The 19,756-nt window shown below is 42.6% G+C and overlaps 2 protein-coding genes across 2 annotated transcripts in view; both read left to right on the top strand.

Annotated features, from left to right (window-relative positions):
- Window positions 1–4,948: 4,948 nt before the first annotated feature.
- The window catches only part of LOC306656996 (uncharacterized protein), a gene marked incomplete at its 5' end in the record, with an annotated part of 173,356 nt that continues 158,548 nt past the window's right edge, over window positions 4,949–19,756 (top strand). Inside the window, one exon of the mRNA XM_079132661.1 lies at window positions 4,949–5,057. Coding sequence (XP_078988787.1) covers window positions 4,949–5,057 — 109 coding nt within the window. The remainder of the gene's footprint in view (window positions 5,058–19,756) is intronic.
- On the top strand, window positions 10,725–11,151 carry LOC306656997 (uncharacterized protein; the record flags this gene model as incomplete). Its single annotated transcript, XM_079132662.1, has 1 exon — window positions 10,725–11,151. The coding sequence occupies exon 1, from the start codon at window positions 10,843–10,845 to the stop codon at window positions 11,149–11,151; it is 309 nt and encodes a 102-aa protein (XP_078988788.1). The 5' UTR covers window positions 10,725–10,842.

Here is a 19,756-nt window from a genome sequence, read left to right as displayed (position 1 = left end):
TCCAAAATAAAAAATTACAAGGCCAAGGATGTAGCTCAGTGGTTTAAGTGCCCCCAAGTTCAATCCCCAGTACCAAAAATCAAACCAAAAAAAAAGAAAAGCTATGACTAGGCCTTATGAGAGCCACACCCCCCTCAACAAAACATTCAGTGGTCTCTAACTCCACCTCCCTCATGCACTGAGTGGGAATTCCCCCAGTACATTCACCGTCCATATTTATTGATCTAATATGACATAGTCCTTGAGCTGTAGCTGCACATATGAAACACGGGCATTCCTATCAGGATCCAAGTATACCATTCAATGGCAGACTGAGCCTATCTGAGTTTTGTTGGGGTTCTTCTTACATGATTTATTGAGCCAGATACAATAATAAAAAATGTAGTTCCACAATGGTTGGAATCCAGAATCTCTGATTAGGTGACCCATGCTAGTGAACTTGGCCTGTCCCAATACATGTTCCTTCCACACTGTGTGGGATCCTTCCTACACACTCTCCCAATTTGTGTTCATAAAATGTGAAAGATCATGGGGTTCTTTTAGTGGGGAGCACCCCACCTCACTGGTCACATTTTGTAGATTGCCCTTCAGGGTCTAATGGGACTTGAATGTAGCTTGAAGTCTCCAGCAGAGAGGAGGCAGGGGTCATCTGCAGTCCCCACAAAAGCACCTGTTCCAGGGAGCCAGTGCCTGTCCTGCAGGCAGAGGAGGGTGAACCTCCACAGGTAACTGTGGAAGAGCTGCCTCTGCTGCAAAGAAGATGGGGCGGAATCGGGGTTAGGGAGCCCAGCGTCAGTAGGACTTGACATGTCTGGGTTCCATTGCCATGATTGCCTCTCCTTTCCAAAGGTTGTCTGACTTCATCACAGATTACTGAAATCAAAACAAATCTCATTTTTAAAAAATAAGTAGAGCCCGGAAGTTGATCTATTATGTAGTGTTGAAATCAAAATGCCCAGCAAGACTCAGAGTTCAACCTACATCCTAGGATGAAATCTTGGGTTTGATTTTCAGATCTCAAGTTCATGACTACAGGAGATAAAACTTTCTTTCAGGTCAAATACAGGATTTTAAGTCATTAATGTGGTCCTTGAGCTGGGAATCCAAAGTCCCTGAGCTCATCCTTCTCCCTTCTCCTAGTTCCAGTAGGTAAGAGCAACAAATTCCATTCATGTGACGACAGACGCAGAGACTGCAGTGTTGTCAAGCTAGGAAATATCAAGGGTTGCTGACCACATCAGACACTAGGAAGAGGCAAGGAAGGACTCTCCATCTAGTGCCTTCAAAGATGACATGGTCCCGTCAACACCTTGGTTTCAGACTTAGCCTCCAGGACTGGGAGAGAACATGCTTCTGTTATAAGAGTATCTACTCATGCACAACTTCTATGGCAGTGCTTGGTGTCTACACCCACATCATGCCATGCTGACTAGTCCCCTCTTTAAGACTGCAAACAGATTCACTGTGGCTTTAAATATAATCAGTTTAGTTAAATAATTCCAGAAAACCCTGAAATGGTTCAGAAAACTTGCTAGAACTCTTTCCTCTGCAACCATGACTGCCATCAACATCTCCATGAGCGAGTTCATCCTGAGAAGCAGAACCAGGAGGACATAGAGATGAAGGGTGTATTTCATGAGTCACCTGATTATGGGACTGGCGAGGTGGTTCAAAATTCATGTGGCAGACCATCAGAGTGAGGCGGGGTAGAAGAACTCTGGGGCATATGTTGGAGCTCCTGTCCACAGATGGAGCTTCCCCTTTTCAGGGAAGCCTGAGTCTGTCTCTTAAATACCTTTCAGTGGACTGAATCAGGCCACCCAGATATGACAGAATTATCTTTTTGAGTTAGAGTCAGCTAGCTATGGACTCACATCTGCACAATGCTTCACAATAACACCTTGGTTAGTGCTTGATTGAGTAAACAAGGCCTGTAGCCTAGTCCAGTTGACACATAAAACTAACGAGTAAAATTGAACTAAACTTTTAAATTCATCTGAGAAGAAATGAAGTTGTTACAATTTTTATCCATTTCATGCAATATCATGGTAAAATTTAACTGAAAAATTCTTTTGATTTTTTTTTTTTGCTTCAGTTTGTGGGAATTAAATATTTGTATCCATTCTACCTTCCTATGATGATATGCAACATAAGTATAATAATCATGGTTATCACATATTGACCACTTCGCCTGTGTTAGATCTGCATTATATACTTCTTTGTCTATTTCTGAAATCAAAACAAATCACATTTTAATAAAGTAGGACCCAGAAGTTTAAACATTATCTATAATTGCTATCAAACCAAATCTCACTTTTATAAGGTAGATCCCAGAAGGCTCATACAGATCATTCACTCCAGGGTAGTTCAGGCTTCTGCTCTTTCCCTACTATTTTGATTTCCAAGTTGTTTGGGGTGGACCTGCAAGTGCTGAACCCCACTTCCTGTTCCATTTGCTCACTGAGGCCACGTAGCCAGCTGGGCCCATTACTTCATTTGGTTGCACCCAGCTCACTGGTCAGGCGCTGAGGGTTTGAAGAGGTTCGTGACAGCCTAGAGTTTTGCTGTATTTTAACACTATGTCTACTCTGCTGTGAAATGTCTGTATTTGAAACTTCTTGCTGGTTCCTTCCTGATCACATCTCTAGTCTTACTTTTTTTTTTTTTTTTTAAACAAACATTGTATGTACAATAGACATTCCGATACAGATGGCTTTGGCTAACATTATGCTTGAGGACAAGTCATTTCTTCATCCCTTTTAAAGCCAGCTTTTTATTTTTTTAAAGTTGTGTGTATCCTGCTCTGATCCCTCTCCCATACCTTTTCTTAAACCTCACCCATCAATCCTCCCTCTCTGTCCTCTGCCCATGGCGGTCAGCCATGCCTTCACCTTGGCTGATCCAGCATTAGTTGCCTGCATTCATCTTCACCCAGGCGCAGTAATTTCACTGATTAAAACATATAGACAAATATTAAAATTCCATCTGATTTCAGCACCACATATTTTCAGTCAGCCTAGCTTGTCCTCTGGGTCTGAGCCAGGTGAGACCTGTGTCACTGGGCTCAGGTGGGTTGGGATTCCTCCCATTCATTCAGCCACTACAGTGGTAGACCTGTATTCTTTATTCCCACACTTGACTGAATGGATTGTGTAAAAGCTTTCATTAGGAAAATCCAGCAATGATACATAAGTAACTTCTTCCTTAAACTAAAAACTAAACAAAATTGAAAAAATTTATTAGCAAATCACATAAAACGGATATTTTACCCTGAGAGTACCTAACGAGGCATTACTACTAAGTGAGCGAGTATGAATGGGTCACTGGTTGTGTCTTTTTATTCATAAAATTAGAATAATAACAATATCTATTCACAAATTTATTATAAGGATTAAATAAATTATTCATATAAGACATACTGAAGAAAGTCTAGATAGTAAGAATCCAATAAATTTTAACTGTGTAGCCCAGAAATTATGCAAATCTATCCCAGTATTCACATAGCATATGTGTGTGTGTTGCTAGGGATGAAACCAAGGCCTTTACACGAGCTAAGCGAGGGCTCTACCACTGACACACCTGAGCAACACCCTCAGCACGCATGGTTTTCTCTTCTTTCTTTTCTTTTCTTTTTTTTTTTTTTTCTATAAGGCATGATCTTGAATTATTGCCTAGGCTAATGTCAAATTCACAGGCCCAAGCGATCCTCCTGCTTCAGCTCCCCGGCTGGCTGGACTATAGATGTGCTGCACCACACCCAGCAGATTAGTGATCCCAGTCTTTGGGTCCAAGCCAGTTTTTGCAAGGGCTCCGGGTTGCTTGAACCAGGGTTGCATTGCTGTGGAACTATGCACGTGTGGATAGGTTGTGCAGCTTTTAAGGAGACAACATCAAAGACTTTGGTGAGAACAGATACAGGACTGAGAGAAAGGGAGGAGTCCAAGATGGCTTTTTCAAGCATTGAGAACCAACGGATAAAATAGAGTGGGGGAAACAGTTTGGTGGAGGGCTGGTGATCTGGCAGAAAAATTCTAACTTGAGCTGGAGCATGTGACATTGGAGGTACCTCTGAGACCCCCCATGGAGAAGATGGAATCTGAGACTTGGCTGTGCATGGATTAGGTGTTTGGAGGAGAGTCTAAACAGGAGACACACATTTGAGGAAAAATTAAGGAAAGTACTTGAACAAATTCAACCCATGGTTGTGAATGTGAGCAGCCAGGAAGGGTGCACAGGGTGAGGAGAGACAGGAACTTCTCTTCAAGACTTTTAATAGGCAATTTAAGGTTTTTTTTTTTTTTTTTTTTTAATAGAGTGTCATTTCCTATAAATATTCTTTTGTAAATATAGCTAGGATCATGCAAACTCACAAGAAGACGATTGGTCAATGTAATGATGTACAAGGTGATGATATAAAAGGTATCTCGTGGTGGAACTCAGGAGCATTACTGAAAGAAGGCCCGGTCCTTTTGGATGCCCATAATTCCTCTTTGCATCTGAGAGCTCCTGTTGAGCTTGGAGATTCACTGGGATGTATGCAGAGAAGACTATTGAAGAGAAATAGGGAAAAGGCTGGCAGGAGCCCTGGGCCTCTACTTCATTCAAAGCATGAGAGGTCCCACTGTGTTGCTGTGAAAAGGAAGGTCCCCTCCCAGATGCCACCATCTCCTGGCTAGCTTGCTTCTAAAGTGGTGGTAAAAAAGGCCAGTTAATATTGGCCAAGGCATTGGGTCAAATGAAGCCCGTAGGATGTAAACAGGGCGAGGCCTGGACAGTGTCATCGCGGGCTCTGTGATAACAAGGAAGTGAGTGCTGATCACGCGGCCCGGCCTTTCCCTTTTCCTCCTCCCAAGACGGTACTTAAGGGCCCCGGCAGAAGGAGGCTCCAGACCTCCTGTCCTCTCCTGAGTCCTCTCCTCACTGCACCTGAGTCCTCTCTCCTGACACCATGGGCTGCTGTGGCTGTGGAGGTTGTGGTGGTTGCGGCAGCTGCGGTGGCTGCGGCGGCTGTGGCGGCTGCGGTGGCTGCGGTGGCTGCAGCAGTGGGTGCGGTGGCTGTGGGGGCTGCTGCTCCGGCTGCTGCGGCTGCTGCGGCTGCTGAACCCCCGTGGTCTGCTGCTGCCGCCGCAGCTGCTGCAGCTCCTGTGGCTGCGGCTCCTGTGGCTGTGGTTGCGGGAAGGGCTGCTGCCGGCAGAAGTGCTGCCAGAAGTGCTGCTGCCAGAAGCAGTGCTGCTGCTAGGCGGCCGCCGGCCTGGGCAGGAGCCCTCTCGGTAAGACCCTGTCCTTCCCGTCTGGCCTAGTCTCTCTCAGGACCTGGACCGTGTCTCCGTTTTTCCTTGGTCTTTGGAGTCTTTCTGGCTGAAAAGTTTCCAAACTAATAGGAACATCTCAGGGACAAACTCTGCTTGATCCTGGCCCCTGAGTGAGGCTGCAGGTCCCCGACCTCTGCTAAGTGTTACTGCTGTCCCCAGTGGTCCTCGGGATGGCTGATCACTGCCTCTCTGTTCCCTCTCTGTTCTACTTTCCCTTTTTACATGCAATGTTTCTTTGTGCCTTTGTGATCGTACTTAGTGTGTAATAGTGGCTAACATTTCTAATAAAATACATGCAAATAGAAAGTACTCGTTTTCCTGTGTTCTGTTTGTCTACACGATCCTTGTTGTCTTTTCTGAAACTTGAGGGATGTTTTATTTTGAGTGAAGACCTTGAAACACTTGTACTGGTGGTATCCCAAGCAAAGGGTCATAAAAGGAGCTGTGACCAGCTGAGCACAGGGGCACCTGCCTGAAATCCCAGTGGCTTGGCAGGCTGAGACAGGAGGGTGGAGAGTTCAAGACCAGTCTCAAGAACTTAGTGAGGCTCTTTTTAGCTTAGCAAGACCCTGATTAAAAGTAAAATAAAATAAAATAAAATGAAAAGCATGAGAATGTAGCTCAGTGGTTTAAAGGCCCCCTGAGTTCAATCCCCAGTACCAAAAATCAAACCAAAAAAAAAGAAAAACTATGACTAGGCCTTATGAGAGCCACACCCCTCCCTCAACAAAACATTCAGTACTCTCTAACTCCACCTCCCTCATGCACTGAGTGGGAATTCCCCCAGTACATTCACCGTCCATATTCATTGACCTAATGTGACATAGTCCTTGAGCTGTAGCTGCACATATGAAACACGGGCATTCCTATCAGGATCCAAGTATACCATTCAATGGCGGACTGAGCCTATCTGAGTTTTGTTGGGGTTCTTCTTACATGATTTATTGAGCCAGATACAATAATAAAAAATGTAGTTCCACAATGGTTGGAATCCAGAATCTCTGATTAGGTGACCCATGCTAGTGAACTTGGCCTGTCCCAATACATGTTCCTTCCACACTGTGTGAGATCCCTTCCTACACGCACTCCCAACTTGTGTTCATAAAATGTGAAAGATCATGGGGTTCTTTTAGTGGGGAGCACCCCACCTCACTGGTCACATTTTGTAGATCGCCCTTCAGGGTCTAATGGGACTTGAATGTAGCTTGAAGTCTCCAGCAGAGAGGAGGCAGGGGTCATCTGCAGTCCCCACAAAAGCACCTGTTCCAGGGAGCCAGTGCCTGTCCTGCAGGCAGAGGATGGTGAACCTCCACAGGTAACTGTGGAAGAGCTGCCTCTGCTGCAAAGAAGATGGGGCGGAATCGGGGTTAGGGAGCCCAGCGTCAGTAGGACTTGACATGTCTGGTTCCATTGCCATGATTCCTCTCCTTTCCAAAGGTTGTCTGACTTCATCACAGATTACTGAAATCAAAACAAATCTCATTTTTTAAAAATAAGTAGAGCCCGGAAGTTGATCTATTATGTAGTATTGAAATCACATGCCCAGCAAGACTCAGAGTTCAACCTACATCCTAGGATGAAATCTTGGGTGTGATTTTCAGATCTCAAGTTCATGGCTACAGGAGATAAAACTTTCTTTCAGGTCAAATACAGGCTTTTAAGTCATTTATGTGGTCCTTGAGCTGGGAATCCAAAATCCCTGAGCTCATCCTTCTCCCTTCTCCTAGTTCCAGTAGGTAAGAGCAACAAATTCCATTCATGTGACGACAGAGGCAGAGACTGCAGTGTTGTCAAGCTAGGAAATATCAAGGGTTGCTGACCACATCAGACACTAGGAAGAGGCAAGGAAGGACTCTCCATCTAGTGCCTTCAAAGATGACATGGTCCCGTCAACACCTTGGTTTCAGACTTAGCCTCCAGGACTGGGAGAGAACATGCTTCTGTTATAAGAGTATCTACTCATGCACAACTTCTATGGCAGTGCTTGGTGTCTACACCCACATCATGCCATGCTGACTAGTCCCCTCTTTAAGAATGCAAACAGATTCACTGTGGCTTTAAATATCATCAGATTAGTTGACCAATTCCAGAAAACCCAGAAACGGTTCAGAAAACTTGCTAGAACTCTTTCCTCTGCAACCATGACTGCCATCAACATCTCCATGAGCGAGTTCATCCTGAGAAGCAGAACCAGGAGGACACAGAGATGAAGGGTGTATTTCATGAGTCACCTGATTATGGGACTGGCGAGGTGGTTCAAAATTCATGTGGCAGACCATCAGAGTGAGGCGGGGTAGAAGAACTCTGGGGCATATGTTGGAGTTCCTGTCCACAGATGGAGCTTCCCCTTTTCAGGGAAGCCTGAGTCTGTCTCTTAAATACCTTTCAGTGGACTGAATCAGGCCACCCAGATATGACAGGATTATCTTTTTGAATTAGAGTCAGCTAGCTATGGACTCACATCTGCACAATGCTTCACAATAACACCTTGGTTAGTGCTTGATTGAGTAAACAAGGCCTGTAGCCTAGTCCCGTTGACACATAAAACTGAACATTACAAAGTGAATTAAACTTTTAAATTACTCTGAGAATTGAAATTATTATAATATTTAGCCATTCTATGCAATGTCATGGTAAAATTTAACTGAAAATTTTCCTTTGAATTGTTTTTTGCTTCAGTTTATGGAACTGTAAGATTTGTATCCATTCTAACTCTTTATGCTGATATGCAACATAAGTATAATAATCATGGTTATCACGTATTGACCACTTCGCCTGTGTTAGATCTGCATTATATACTTCTTTGTCTATTTCTGAAATCAAAACAAATCTCGCTTTTTTAAGGTAGATCCCAGAAGGCTCATACAGATCATTCACTCCAGGGTAGTCCAGGCTTCTGCTCTTTCCTGTCCCTACTGTTTTGATTTCCAAGTTGTTTGGGGTGGACCTGCAAGTGCTGAACCCCACTTCCTGTTCCATTTGCTCACTGAGGCCACGTAGCCAGCTGGGCCCATTACTTCATTTGATCTCACCCAGCTCACTGGTCAGGCGCTGAGGGTTTGAAGAGGTTCGTGACAGCCTAGAGTTTTGCTGTATTTTAACACCTATGTCTACTCTGCTGTGAAATGTCTGTATTTGAAGGTTCTTGCTGGTTCCTTCCTAATCACACCTCTAGTCTTACTTTTTTTAAACAGTGTGTGTATACAATAGGCATTCTGTTACAGATTGATCTGCCTAACATTATGCTTAGGTTAAGTCATTTCTTCATCCCTTTTAAAGCCAGTTTTAAAAAAAAAAAAAAATTTGTGTGTATCCTGCTCTGATCCCTCTCTCTAACTTTTTCTTAAACCCCACCCATCCATCCTCCCTCTCTGTCCTCTGCCCATGGCGGTCAGCCATGCCTTCACCTTGGCTGATCCAGCATCAGTTGCCTGCATTCATCTTCACCAAGGGGCAGTAATTTCACTGATTAAAACATACAGACAAATATTAAAATTCCATCTGGTTTCAGCACCACATATTTTCAGTCAGCCTAGCTTGTCCTCTGGGTCTGAGCCAGCTGAGACCTGTGTCACTGGGCTCAAGGCGGGAATGGATTCCTCCCATTCATTCAGCTTCTACAGTGGTAGACCTGTATTCCTTATTCCCATACTTGACTGAATGGATTGTGTAAAAGCTTTCATTAGGAAAAATCCAGCAATGATACAGAAAAAACTTCTTCTATTAACTGAAAACTTAAAAAAATTTTATTAGTGACTCACATAAAATGATATTTGACCCTGAGGGTACCTCATGAGGCATTACTACTGGCTGAGAGAGTATGAATAGGCTGCTGGTTGTTTCCTCTAATTTTTAAAATTAGAATAATAACAGGCGCTCCAGTGGCGCAATCGGTTAGCACGCGGTACTTATAAGAATACTAACAATATCCTTTCACAAATTTGTGGTAAGGACTAAATAAATTATTCATATAAGATACTGAAGAATGCTAGATATGAAGGATCCAATAAATTTTAAGTGTGTAGCCCTGAAACTCTCCAAATCTATGTCTGTATTATATAGCATAAGTGTGGTGTGTGTGTCTGTGTGTGTGTGTGTGTGTGTGCTGCTAGGGATGAAACCCAGGTCCTCATACAAGCTAAGCGAGGGCTGTACCACTGACACAGCTGAGCAACACCCCAGCAAACATGGTTTTTTTCTTCTTCCTTTTCTCTTCTTTTTTTTTAAAGGCAGGATCTTGCATTATTGCCGAGGCCAATCTCAAATCCCAGGCCCAAGCAATCCTCCTGCTTCAGCTCCCCGGCTGGCAGGACTATAGGTGTGTAGCACCATACCCAGCAGATTAGTGACCCTGGTCTTTGGGGTCAGAGCCAGTTTTTGCAAGGGCTTCGGGGTTGCTTGAACTGGGGGTGGGTTCCTGTGGAACTATGCACGTGTGGATAGGTTGTGCAGCTTTTAAGGAGACAGCATCAGAGACTTTGGTGAGAACAGATACAGAACTGAGAGAAAGGGAGGAGTCCAAGATGGTTTTTCATGCATTGAGAACCAACGGATAAAATAGAGTGGGGGAAACAGTTTGGTGGAGGGCTGGTGATCTGGCAGAAAAATTCTGACTTGAGTCTGGAGCATGTGACTTTGGAGGTACCTCTGAGACCCCCGCATGGAGAAGATGGAATCTGAGACTTGGCTGTGCATGGATTAGGTGTTTGGAGGAGAGTCTAAACAGGAGACACACATTTGAGGAAAAATTAAGGAAAGTACTTGAACAAATTCAACCCATGGTTGTGAATGTGAGCAGCCAGGAAGGGTGCACAGGGTGAGGAGAGACAGGAACTTCTCTTCAAGACTTTTAATAGGCAATTTAAGTTTTTTTTTTTTTTTTTTTTTTTTAATAGAGTGTCATTTCCTATAAATATTCTTTTGTAAATATAGCTAGGATCATGCAAACTCACAAGAAGACGATTGGTCAATGTAATGATGTACAAGGTGATGATATAAAAGGTATCTCGTGGTGGAACTCAGGAGCATTACTGAAAGAAGGCCCGGTCCTTTTGGATGCCCATAATTCCTCTTTGCATCTGAGAGCTCCTGTTGAGCTTGGAGATTCACTGGGATGTATGCAGAGAAGACTATTGAAGAGAAACAGGGAAAAGGCTGGCAGGAGCCCTGGGCCTCTACTTCATTCAAAGCATGAGAGGTCCCACTGTGTTGCTGTGAAAAGGAAGGTCCCCTCCCAGATGCCACCATCTCCTGGCTAGCTTGCGTCTAAAGTGGTTGTAAAAAAGGCCAGTTAATATTGGCCAAGGCATTGGGTCAAATGAAGCCCATAGGATGTAAACAGGGCGAGGCCTGGACAGTGTCATCGTGGGCTCTGTGATAACAAGGAAGTGAGCGCTGATCACGCGGCCCGGCCTTTCCCTTTTCCTCCTCCCAAGACGGTACTTAAGGGCCCCGGCAGAAGGAGGCTCCAGACCTCCTGTCCTCTCCTGAGTCCTCTCCTCACTGCACCTGAGTCCTCTCTCCTGACACCATGGGCTGCTGTGGCTGTGGAGGTTGTGGTGGCTGTGGCAGCTGCGGTGGCTGCGGCGGCTGTGGCGGCTGTGGCGGCTGCGGTGGCTGCGGTGGCTGCAGCAGTGGGTGCGGTGGCTGTGGGGGCTGCTGCTCCGGCTGCTGTGGCTGCTGCGGCTGCTGCGGCTGCTGCACCCCCGTGGTCTGCTGCTGCCGCCGCAGCTGCTGCAGCTCCTGTGGCTGCGGCTCCTGTGGTTGTGGTTGCGGGAAGGGCTGCTGCCAGCAGAAGTGCTGCCAGAAGTGCTGCTGCCAGAAGCAGTGCTGCTGCTAGGCGGCCGCTGGCCTGGGCAGCTGCTGGGACGTCCTCGCACACTGGTGAGTCTTTCTCCATCCTCCAACTCTCTGCGGTGACCTGCACTTGCCAGTGTGCATTCGAGGATTGTAAATTGGCTACCCATCTCTGGGTCACATCACAAATCCAGTTTCTAAATACTGACGTATTGTGGGGGGAAGATCAGAACTCTGAAAACCAGAGGCAGCTCAGCTATGGGAAAATAATGAACATGTCTATTAGAAAATGGAATCAGAGTAACTAACTTTCTGCTTTCTGAAATTCTTTCCTACACCTTCAGTGTCTGTACTTCTTTTCATTGTGCTGTAAACTATCAGCCATTTCTACTGTACTCTCATATCCAGGACTCTAGTAATCTAATGTGCAGAATAATGTACCATTATTGATGGGGTGAAGATCTCTTTTATACTTTTATTTATTGTCTTGCTATGAAAGAATCATTGTATTCTATAAATCCATCCAAGTTAAATAAAGAAATCCTTGTGGGAAAGAATTTCCTCTACTGTTGCATTTATTTCTTTTATGTCCAAAGTCATGCTGAGATGCATTGTGGACCCAATACACAGTGCGGAAACACTGGTCACATGTAGGAACAGGTCTGAGAGCAACCTTATATGCCCAAGTTCAAGTTCTCCATCTTACTGTTTGTGACACTCATTTTTCTGAAGTCAATAAAAATGTTATCATTCGCTTCAAAAATGCCTGCATCTCCCCTCCACTCACTGGGTAGGGTAAAAGGAGCATGAACCCAACTTGGATTGTTCCTGCACCAGAAAAATAGCAGGCATTTTATCCCAAATCAGTCTAATCCATCCCTGAAAAGGATAATCTTAAAACAAATATATTTTCAACTCTACCTTCTTCCCTTTTTTCTAATTCCAATTGGAAATATATGGCCTTGGATATATAACACTTGTCACAAAGATGAATTTTTCCAAAGAGAATGCGAACAGATCAGGCAAGCAGGTATTTCCATTTTGAGGTAGATTGAAATGTATTAGGAGACAATGCTATCAAATTCACTGATATCAGTTTAGTCCCACACCCAAAGAGCTAGGTCCCCAATCTCCTTGTTTTTACTCTATTATCAGTAACATAAAACCTTAATTTTATATCTGCCAGCTTCTGAGAGTGATTCTACATGAGAATAATCTGATGAGAAGAACAAGCAAAACCAAAGTAAAAAAATGGATTGTGATGTTGATCAAAGACCACCATACTACTGATGAACTTTCATGTGTGAGAGGGTAAAGATATTTAAGTTCTGTGCAAAGTTTAGAATAAAGACTGAGATGACTCTTAGCCAAGCCAAGCTAAGAATATGGTATGAGTGCCTGATTGTTCAAGACCCAGGAAGATGCCCCTCATGCATAATTATGAAAATACAAGTCACAGAAAGAAAACATCTACATAATTGAAGACTTCAATGACTATAATAGTAGGTTAAGAAAGTGGAAAGAACTAATCTCTACTGATCTGTGACATGGCCTACCCTTCTAGAAACTTGGTCATTTACCTCTAAGAAGGAGAAGTTATAAATAATTTAGGACGAACAATGGCCTGTTTTCTTTAGAAAGACTTTAGGTGTAGGAGATCCACAAGTCCATCCCAATGCCCTAACACCCACGCAGTGGGCCTTCCGTGTGCACAACTAAAACCTTTCATTACATGTTGTATCTTGTTCACTGATTGACCCAAGAGCAGCATCTAGATGTCTGCTCAGAAAAACTCTGTATAGACCTAAGGACAGTCATTAGCCATTTTCCCCCAATATCCAATGGCCCTAGTTTTTTTAGCTTTTAGAGGAATTAGCAATAAACTAGATTTTAAATTTCAAGTGGGGGTCCCTGGGACCAGCAGCATCAACACCACCTGAACCTGGTTAGAAATGAAGGTTCTGAGAGATTCTGGGGGTGTGTTGTTCTGTTAGGTCCTCCCGGAGACTCGGAGGCATGCTCGAGTTTGAGAAGCATGGGGCTGAATCAACACAAGGTAAGAGACTATCTTTCACTTTAGGTTGGGAGAACCACACCATTTATAGCAGGCAACTCGCTACCTACTTTCACTTTATTCTCCCCGTGGAGATTTTAAAAACCAGAGGAGATTTCTTTTTACACTTCCTTTGCATTAAGTCAGAGAACTTTCCTATGCTTGCTTTGCTTCAGTTTTTTCTTTTCTTTTTTAACACTAATCGACACATTTACTTTATTTACTTATGTTTAAAACAAACTGGGTTTCTGAATTTTTTTTTTTCCTTTTTGTTCATTACATCACATTGTAAAGGAGGGAAACAAAAAGGGTTTTGAATTCACTCAATGTTTTGGACTTCTCAGACGAAGGGAACATTTCACACACAGGGGGAACAGAAGGAGCAAAGTGGACACCCAAGGGCCCCACGCACCAGATCAAAAAACTGGGATACAACGCAAGAATTTCCCACCATGATTAGATCATCATTACCAAAAACTCGCCATAACAACACCAAAACACAAAAGTGTTAAAGCCACACTGTTTGACTTGGGATCTTTCCTGCTGGTTTTTCGTTTGTTCCTTCATTTTTTAATGTTGGCCACACAAAGAAAAAGAGGGCTAGTGGGTGGGAGAGGACAGATGAGCAGAACAGGAAGGGAAACTTCAGAGTGGAGCTGAGAGAGGGCAAGGAGAGGGCTCAGGAGAGGGGAGGGTGGGGACTGGAAAGCCATTCTTGAAGTTCAGGCTGTCCCTGTTCAGCCTCGGTCACTTCCCTTAGGTTTGGTTTCACCTGCAGCTTCTGCCTGCTCTTCGCTGGGCCGTGGCCTGGGCGGCATCCTCTGCAGCAGAGGTGGTGGCCGCAGTGACAGCAGCAGGCACGGGGGCTGTGGAGGCTCCTGGGTGGAGGACCGAGTGCTGGTGGAAGCTGGGCCGCACCTTCTGCCCCCGCAGAGCCGGCCTTCTCCTCCCAGGGGCAGGAGCCTGGGGGCGCCCTCCACCTTTCTTTTCTTGGAAGGGGCAACTCCTGCTTTGCCGGGCTCATGGGCCTGGGAGTTACAAGTTACACAAGTTACAACCTTTCACCTGAGAATAGATGCGGGTAGAGAAGAAGAAAAAATAAGCTACATAATAACAGCAAACTATAGAAAGAAATTTAAAACAATGCCACTTGAATGCCAAGTGAAATACTTAAGGATAAATCTCACAAAACATACAGGAACTGGATCTTGAAATTGCAAAATACAGATGAAATCAGTCAACGACGTGTGGCTGATGCAGGCCCCAGTGACGCAAAAATAAATAAATAAGGTCAAAAGGAAATTAAAGACCTAAATAAATACCAACATGTATCGTATTTTGAAAATTGGAAGACAGAACATAAATAAGATGCCATTTCTCCCCAAGTTGATTTATTGGTTTAATGTAATTCTAGACTCCCAGACATTTTTTGTAGACATAGAAAAATGTATTCTAAAATTTGTATGGATCTTTACTAACTAAAGCAATTTTTGAAAAAGAATGCAGCAATCAAGACTGTGGTATGTAGAAAGAGAGATAGAAATAGAGATCAATGGAACAAAATAAAAGATCTAGAAACAAACCAATATACATAATGCCCAGATGATTCTTTTATTTTTTTTTTAACAAGGGAACAAGAAGAATTTTCTGGAAGAGTATAGATCGTTCAATATAGAAGCTAGAACAATTGAACACACAATAAGCAAAAACAGTAAAATTAATTCTCAACCTCACATCTAAATATTAACACCAAATTAAGCATGACTTATTTAAATGCCAAACCTAAAACTATAAAAATTTTAGAAAAGACAAAGAAGAAATACTTAAGATGCAAGGTTAGGAGAAGAGTTCTCAGACTTGACACCATAAACAAGATCCATAACAGGAAGAACTGAAAAAATGAATTCCATCAAAATTAAACATGTTTATCCTATGAATACCTTGTTGAAAGGATGAGAAGACAAGCTACAGAATAGGAGAAAATATTTGCAAGCCATGTCTTCAGCAAAGGACTTATACCCAGAACACATCAAAAATTCTCAAAACTCAACAGTAAAAATGGCCAATTAGAAAATGGATAAGAGACAGAAACTGTGCTTTCACGAATTGGATATACAGCAAATAAGCACACAAAAAGACATTTATTATCATTAGATATTATGTAAAAACAACACACACAACAAAATCACAATAAAATACCACTGCAGATCTATCAGAATGGTTAAAAGAAAAAAATAGTGTGGGAGATTCAACATGGCAGAGTAGACAAAGGCTGATTTCTAGTCACTCCATGGCTCAAGAATCAAATAGCAGGAGTACTGCCTCTCAGTGAGGTGGGTGCAAGAGGGAATTCACTTACGTCCAATATCAGAGTCTCATCTCAAAAATTTGGGTGCATTGAACAAAGATAAGAAAGAATTCATTGGACCCAAGTTGGTCGTGGCATAACAAGTTTCATAGGATAACACAGGAGAGAAACATAACCTACAAATTTAGCATGGAAAACCCTGTAAATCAGAAAAGCAGCCTGAACTTAGCTGATCCAGACTGCACAGTGAACTGGCATTTGAAAAGTGCACTGTACTTCTCAACTGCCAAGCATAGAGTGAGGCGAGAGCCACCTCGAGGACGCCAGGCTGTGGCTTGCTGCTGCAGGAACCCAGGAAATTATAGTGAACATTGCCATACTGAATAGGAGAAAATATTTGCAAGCTATGTCTCCAGCAAAGGACATATATCCAGAATACTGCACCAGCAAGTGCATGACATGTGACCTAGGACACACCTGGCAGAACATGAGTGTAAAGATCACAGCGAGGATGGTACCTAGGGAGATTCAAGTCAAAAAACCAGAGGGGAGGTGCAGTTGGCTTTCCCTGTCAGTCTGGCAGATCATGTGGCCAGTTGAATAGGGTCAGGAAACTGAAGAGGCAGGCATGAATATACTCAGGGACTCAGCCTGGGAAGGCCATATTTGTGGGCAGCAGAGTGAGGGGAGGGTTTGTTCCCCGGCCCCATGAGTAGAATTCTTGGGCAGCTTATGAGATTTAGACTCCCAGCAAAGATCTGCCTCTGTCTGGCCCTAGGGATGTGTCAGCCTAATCTCTCTAGAGCAGATGCCATCCAACAAAGCCTCTAAGGCCTGATTAGACTTAAGTCCCAGGCACAAACTCCCCTCATAGAACTCTGCAGCAGCACCACCCTGGAGTGCATCAATCTGGCCTGTCTGGCAAAACTCCAGTCAACAGTCCTTCCCATTCCATCCTACCTTGCACTGGTGAGAAGGGAAGCTGAGAGCTACTCCAACCAGATTCAATTTAAGCCCACTCCAGCTGGTGGCTGGGTGAGCAACACAAAAAGAGGAAGGGATTAACAACCCCTGCTCCTCGTGTAGGTTTGCTCACTTGCTCACCCCACCTCTCTTTCTGGGTACATAACCCAAGAAGGAATGGAAAGAAGGACAGTTGGGCATAGTTAGAGACCATGCACTCTTGCTATTTTAACCACCTCCATGGAGACAATTCTTTCATTTTTTTTCATTAAGAATATTTGTGTGTGTGTGTGTGTGTGTGTGTGTGCGCGCGCGTGTGCGTGTGTTCTTGCTTTGTCGAGTGGTTCGTGGATATAGATACATATTTGTTTCTTTTTTTCTCATTTTTAGCATTTTTAAATGATATTTTTCCTGGTGTCTTTTGAGGGTTAGGGTTTGAAGTTTGCTTATCTTTGTTTTGTCTTATTTTTTTTTCTTGTTTCACTTTCTCTCTTCTCTTAGTAACAACTAAAGTTTCTTGTCCTTTCTCCTTTTGCTTTGTTTTTCCTATTTTTCTCCTTCTTAACAAACATCACTTGCTACATCTCTTCTGTATTCCCTCTGTTCGTACTGTGAACATTCTAAACTTTCTTCTGCCTTCCCATCACATTTTGGTTTCTGTATTTTTAACATCTTTTAGAACTATTTGGTTTATATAACTCCTGACCCCATGATTCATGTTGTTGAAATTATTATTACTATGGATGACATAGTTGACACCTGCTGTTTACTGTACTGCCAGATCTAGTTCATAGCTGTTTGTTGCTTCTGCTGTTGGCAACGTGCTGACCCCACCGTGCCTGTTTTTGTAGTCATTAATGTTACAGATGTCATCGTAGATAGACACCAGGCATTTTAATGCTGTTTGCTGTTTGCTTCAGTTGTTCCTATTGTTTGCTTACCCCTTTTCTGAATGGTGCTGGGAATCTACAGGGATGCTGCTAATTCACAGGGTAGGTACTATGCTGCTGACTAAACCCACTCAAAAGACAGTGTACCTTCCTCCATACCCAAATCAGTAACACTCGAACTCCAGCTATACTTTAATACAAAGAATAGAAAAAAGGAAACCCCAAACTAACAGCCAGGCCCCAAGTAGGAACAGCTGGTGTGGAGAGACCTCAGGTCCCACTCACACACATTCACTCTTACAGCAAAACACAGAGAGAATTAACATAAAAGCAGTGGTTGCCACACCTACAAGGGGTTTCAATCTGGATCACTCAGGCAAAAGAAGGTCATCCCCTAAAGAGGCCCACACATAAGCGTGGAAGAGAAATCCATCCCAACGGATGCATAAAACCAAACACAGGTATACAAAAAAATATGAAAAAAAAGGTAACACAATGCTTCCTAAAGTTCAACAGCAACAGACTCTGAAGGCATTAAAAAGGATGAGATATCAGATAAAAAAATTCAAAAAAATGATTATAAAAATGATCAGTGAATTCCAAGAGAACACCGGTAAAGGAGGGATTAAATTAGTCAGTACAGGACATGACTGAGAAATCCAATACAAGATAGAGATATTGAAAAAGAACTAAACAGAAATCCTGGAAATGAAAGACACAATAAATCAAATAAAATGTTCAGTTGGCAGTCTCTCTAACAAAGTAGCCCATACCGAAGACAGAATCTCAGAGCTGAAAGACAAAGTGGCTGACCTTGAACATTCAGATAGCAATAAAGAAAAGAAAATAAGTAAAAATGATCAGATTATACAAGAACTCTGGGACAACATTAAGAGACCAAATGTAAGAATCATTGGAATTGAAGAGAGTTGGGAGGTGCAGGCTAATGGACTGCATAACCTCTTCAGGGAAATAATAACAGAAAGTTTTTCCAAGCCTTGAGAATAAGATGGACATCCAGATTCAGGATGTATCCAGAACCCCAAATAGATAAGATCAAAAATTAACCTCCCCAGTTCATGTTAAACTTAAATGCTAGCATACCGAACATGGATAGAGCTCTAAAAACCTCAAGAGAAAAACATTAGGTCACATTTAGAGGCAAGGCAATTGGAGTTACTTTAGATTTCTCAGTACAAATTCTAAAAGCCAGGAGGTGGCTCAGGGAACTTTCTCCATTATAGACCATTTTAGGCCACAAAACAACTCTTAGCAAATGCAAAAAAAAAAATTTTTTTTGATGTAATTTCTTGCATCGTATCAGACCATAATGGAATGAAATTAGAAATCAATGCCACAAAACCCTACAGAATCTATATAAACACACATGGAAATTGAGTAACGCACATCCAAATGAGGAATGGATGACAGAAGAAATCAGGATAGAAATTTAAAAATGCTTAAAAACACAAAAATAGTGAAACAACATACCAGAACCTCTGAGACACTATGAAGGCAATTCTCAGAAGGAAGTTTATAGCTATGAGTGCCTGCTTAAGAAAATCAGAAAGATACCAAATAAACAACCTAAAGATGAATCTCAAGGCCCTGGGTGAAGAAGGAGAAAAAAAATTGCAAAACCAGTAGAAGAAAGGAAATAACTAAGAACAGAGCTGAAATCAATGAAATTGAGGAGAAGGAGGAGGAGGAGGAGGAGGAGGAGGGGAAGGAGAAGGACAACACACACACACACACACACACACACACACACACACACAAAGGATCAATGAAACAAAAAGTTGGTTCTTTGAAAAGATAAACAACAAAGAAAAATTATAATACCCTAGCCAAACTAACCAAAAGAAAAAGAAAACCAATCCAAATTAATAGTTAGTAATTAAAAAAAAAAAGAAGAGATCACCACAGACATCACAGAAATCCAGAGGATCATTCAGGACTATTTTGAAAACCTATACTCCAATAAATTGAAAAACTCAGAAGCTATGGATAACTTTATATACACAAATGAATTAAGAGTACACAGAAAGCCTAAACAGACCAATAACTAGCAATGAGATATTAGCAGTAAATTTTAAAAAAGAAAAGTTCATAACCACATGGATTCTCAGATGAATTCTACCAAATCTTTAAAGAATTAATGCCAATGTTTCTCAAATTATTCCACCAAATGGAAAGGAATGGAACACTTTCAAATTTATTCTATGAAGCCAGTTCACACTCATACTAAATCAGAAAAGGACACATCAAGGAAAGAAAATTACAGACCTATATCCCTTATAAACTTAGATGCAAAAATTCCTGATAAAATATTAGCAAATTGTATTCAACAACATATTAAGAAGAGTGTACATCATGACCAAGTTAGTTTTACCCCAGGGATGTAAGGATAAATGTAATTCATCAAATAAATATA

This window comes from Sciurus vulgaris (genome assembly GCF_902686455.1).
Source record: "Sciurus vulgaris genome assembly, chromosome: 3".
NCBI classification, from domain to species: Eukaryota; Metazoa; Chordata; class Mammalia; order Rodentia; family Sciuridae; genus Sciurus; species Sciurus vulgaris.
The sequence above is the reverse complement of the archived record's forward strand: the minus strand, read 5'-3'. Positions and strand labels throughout refer to the sequence as shown.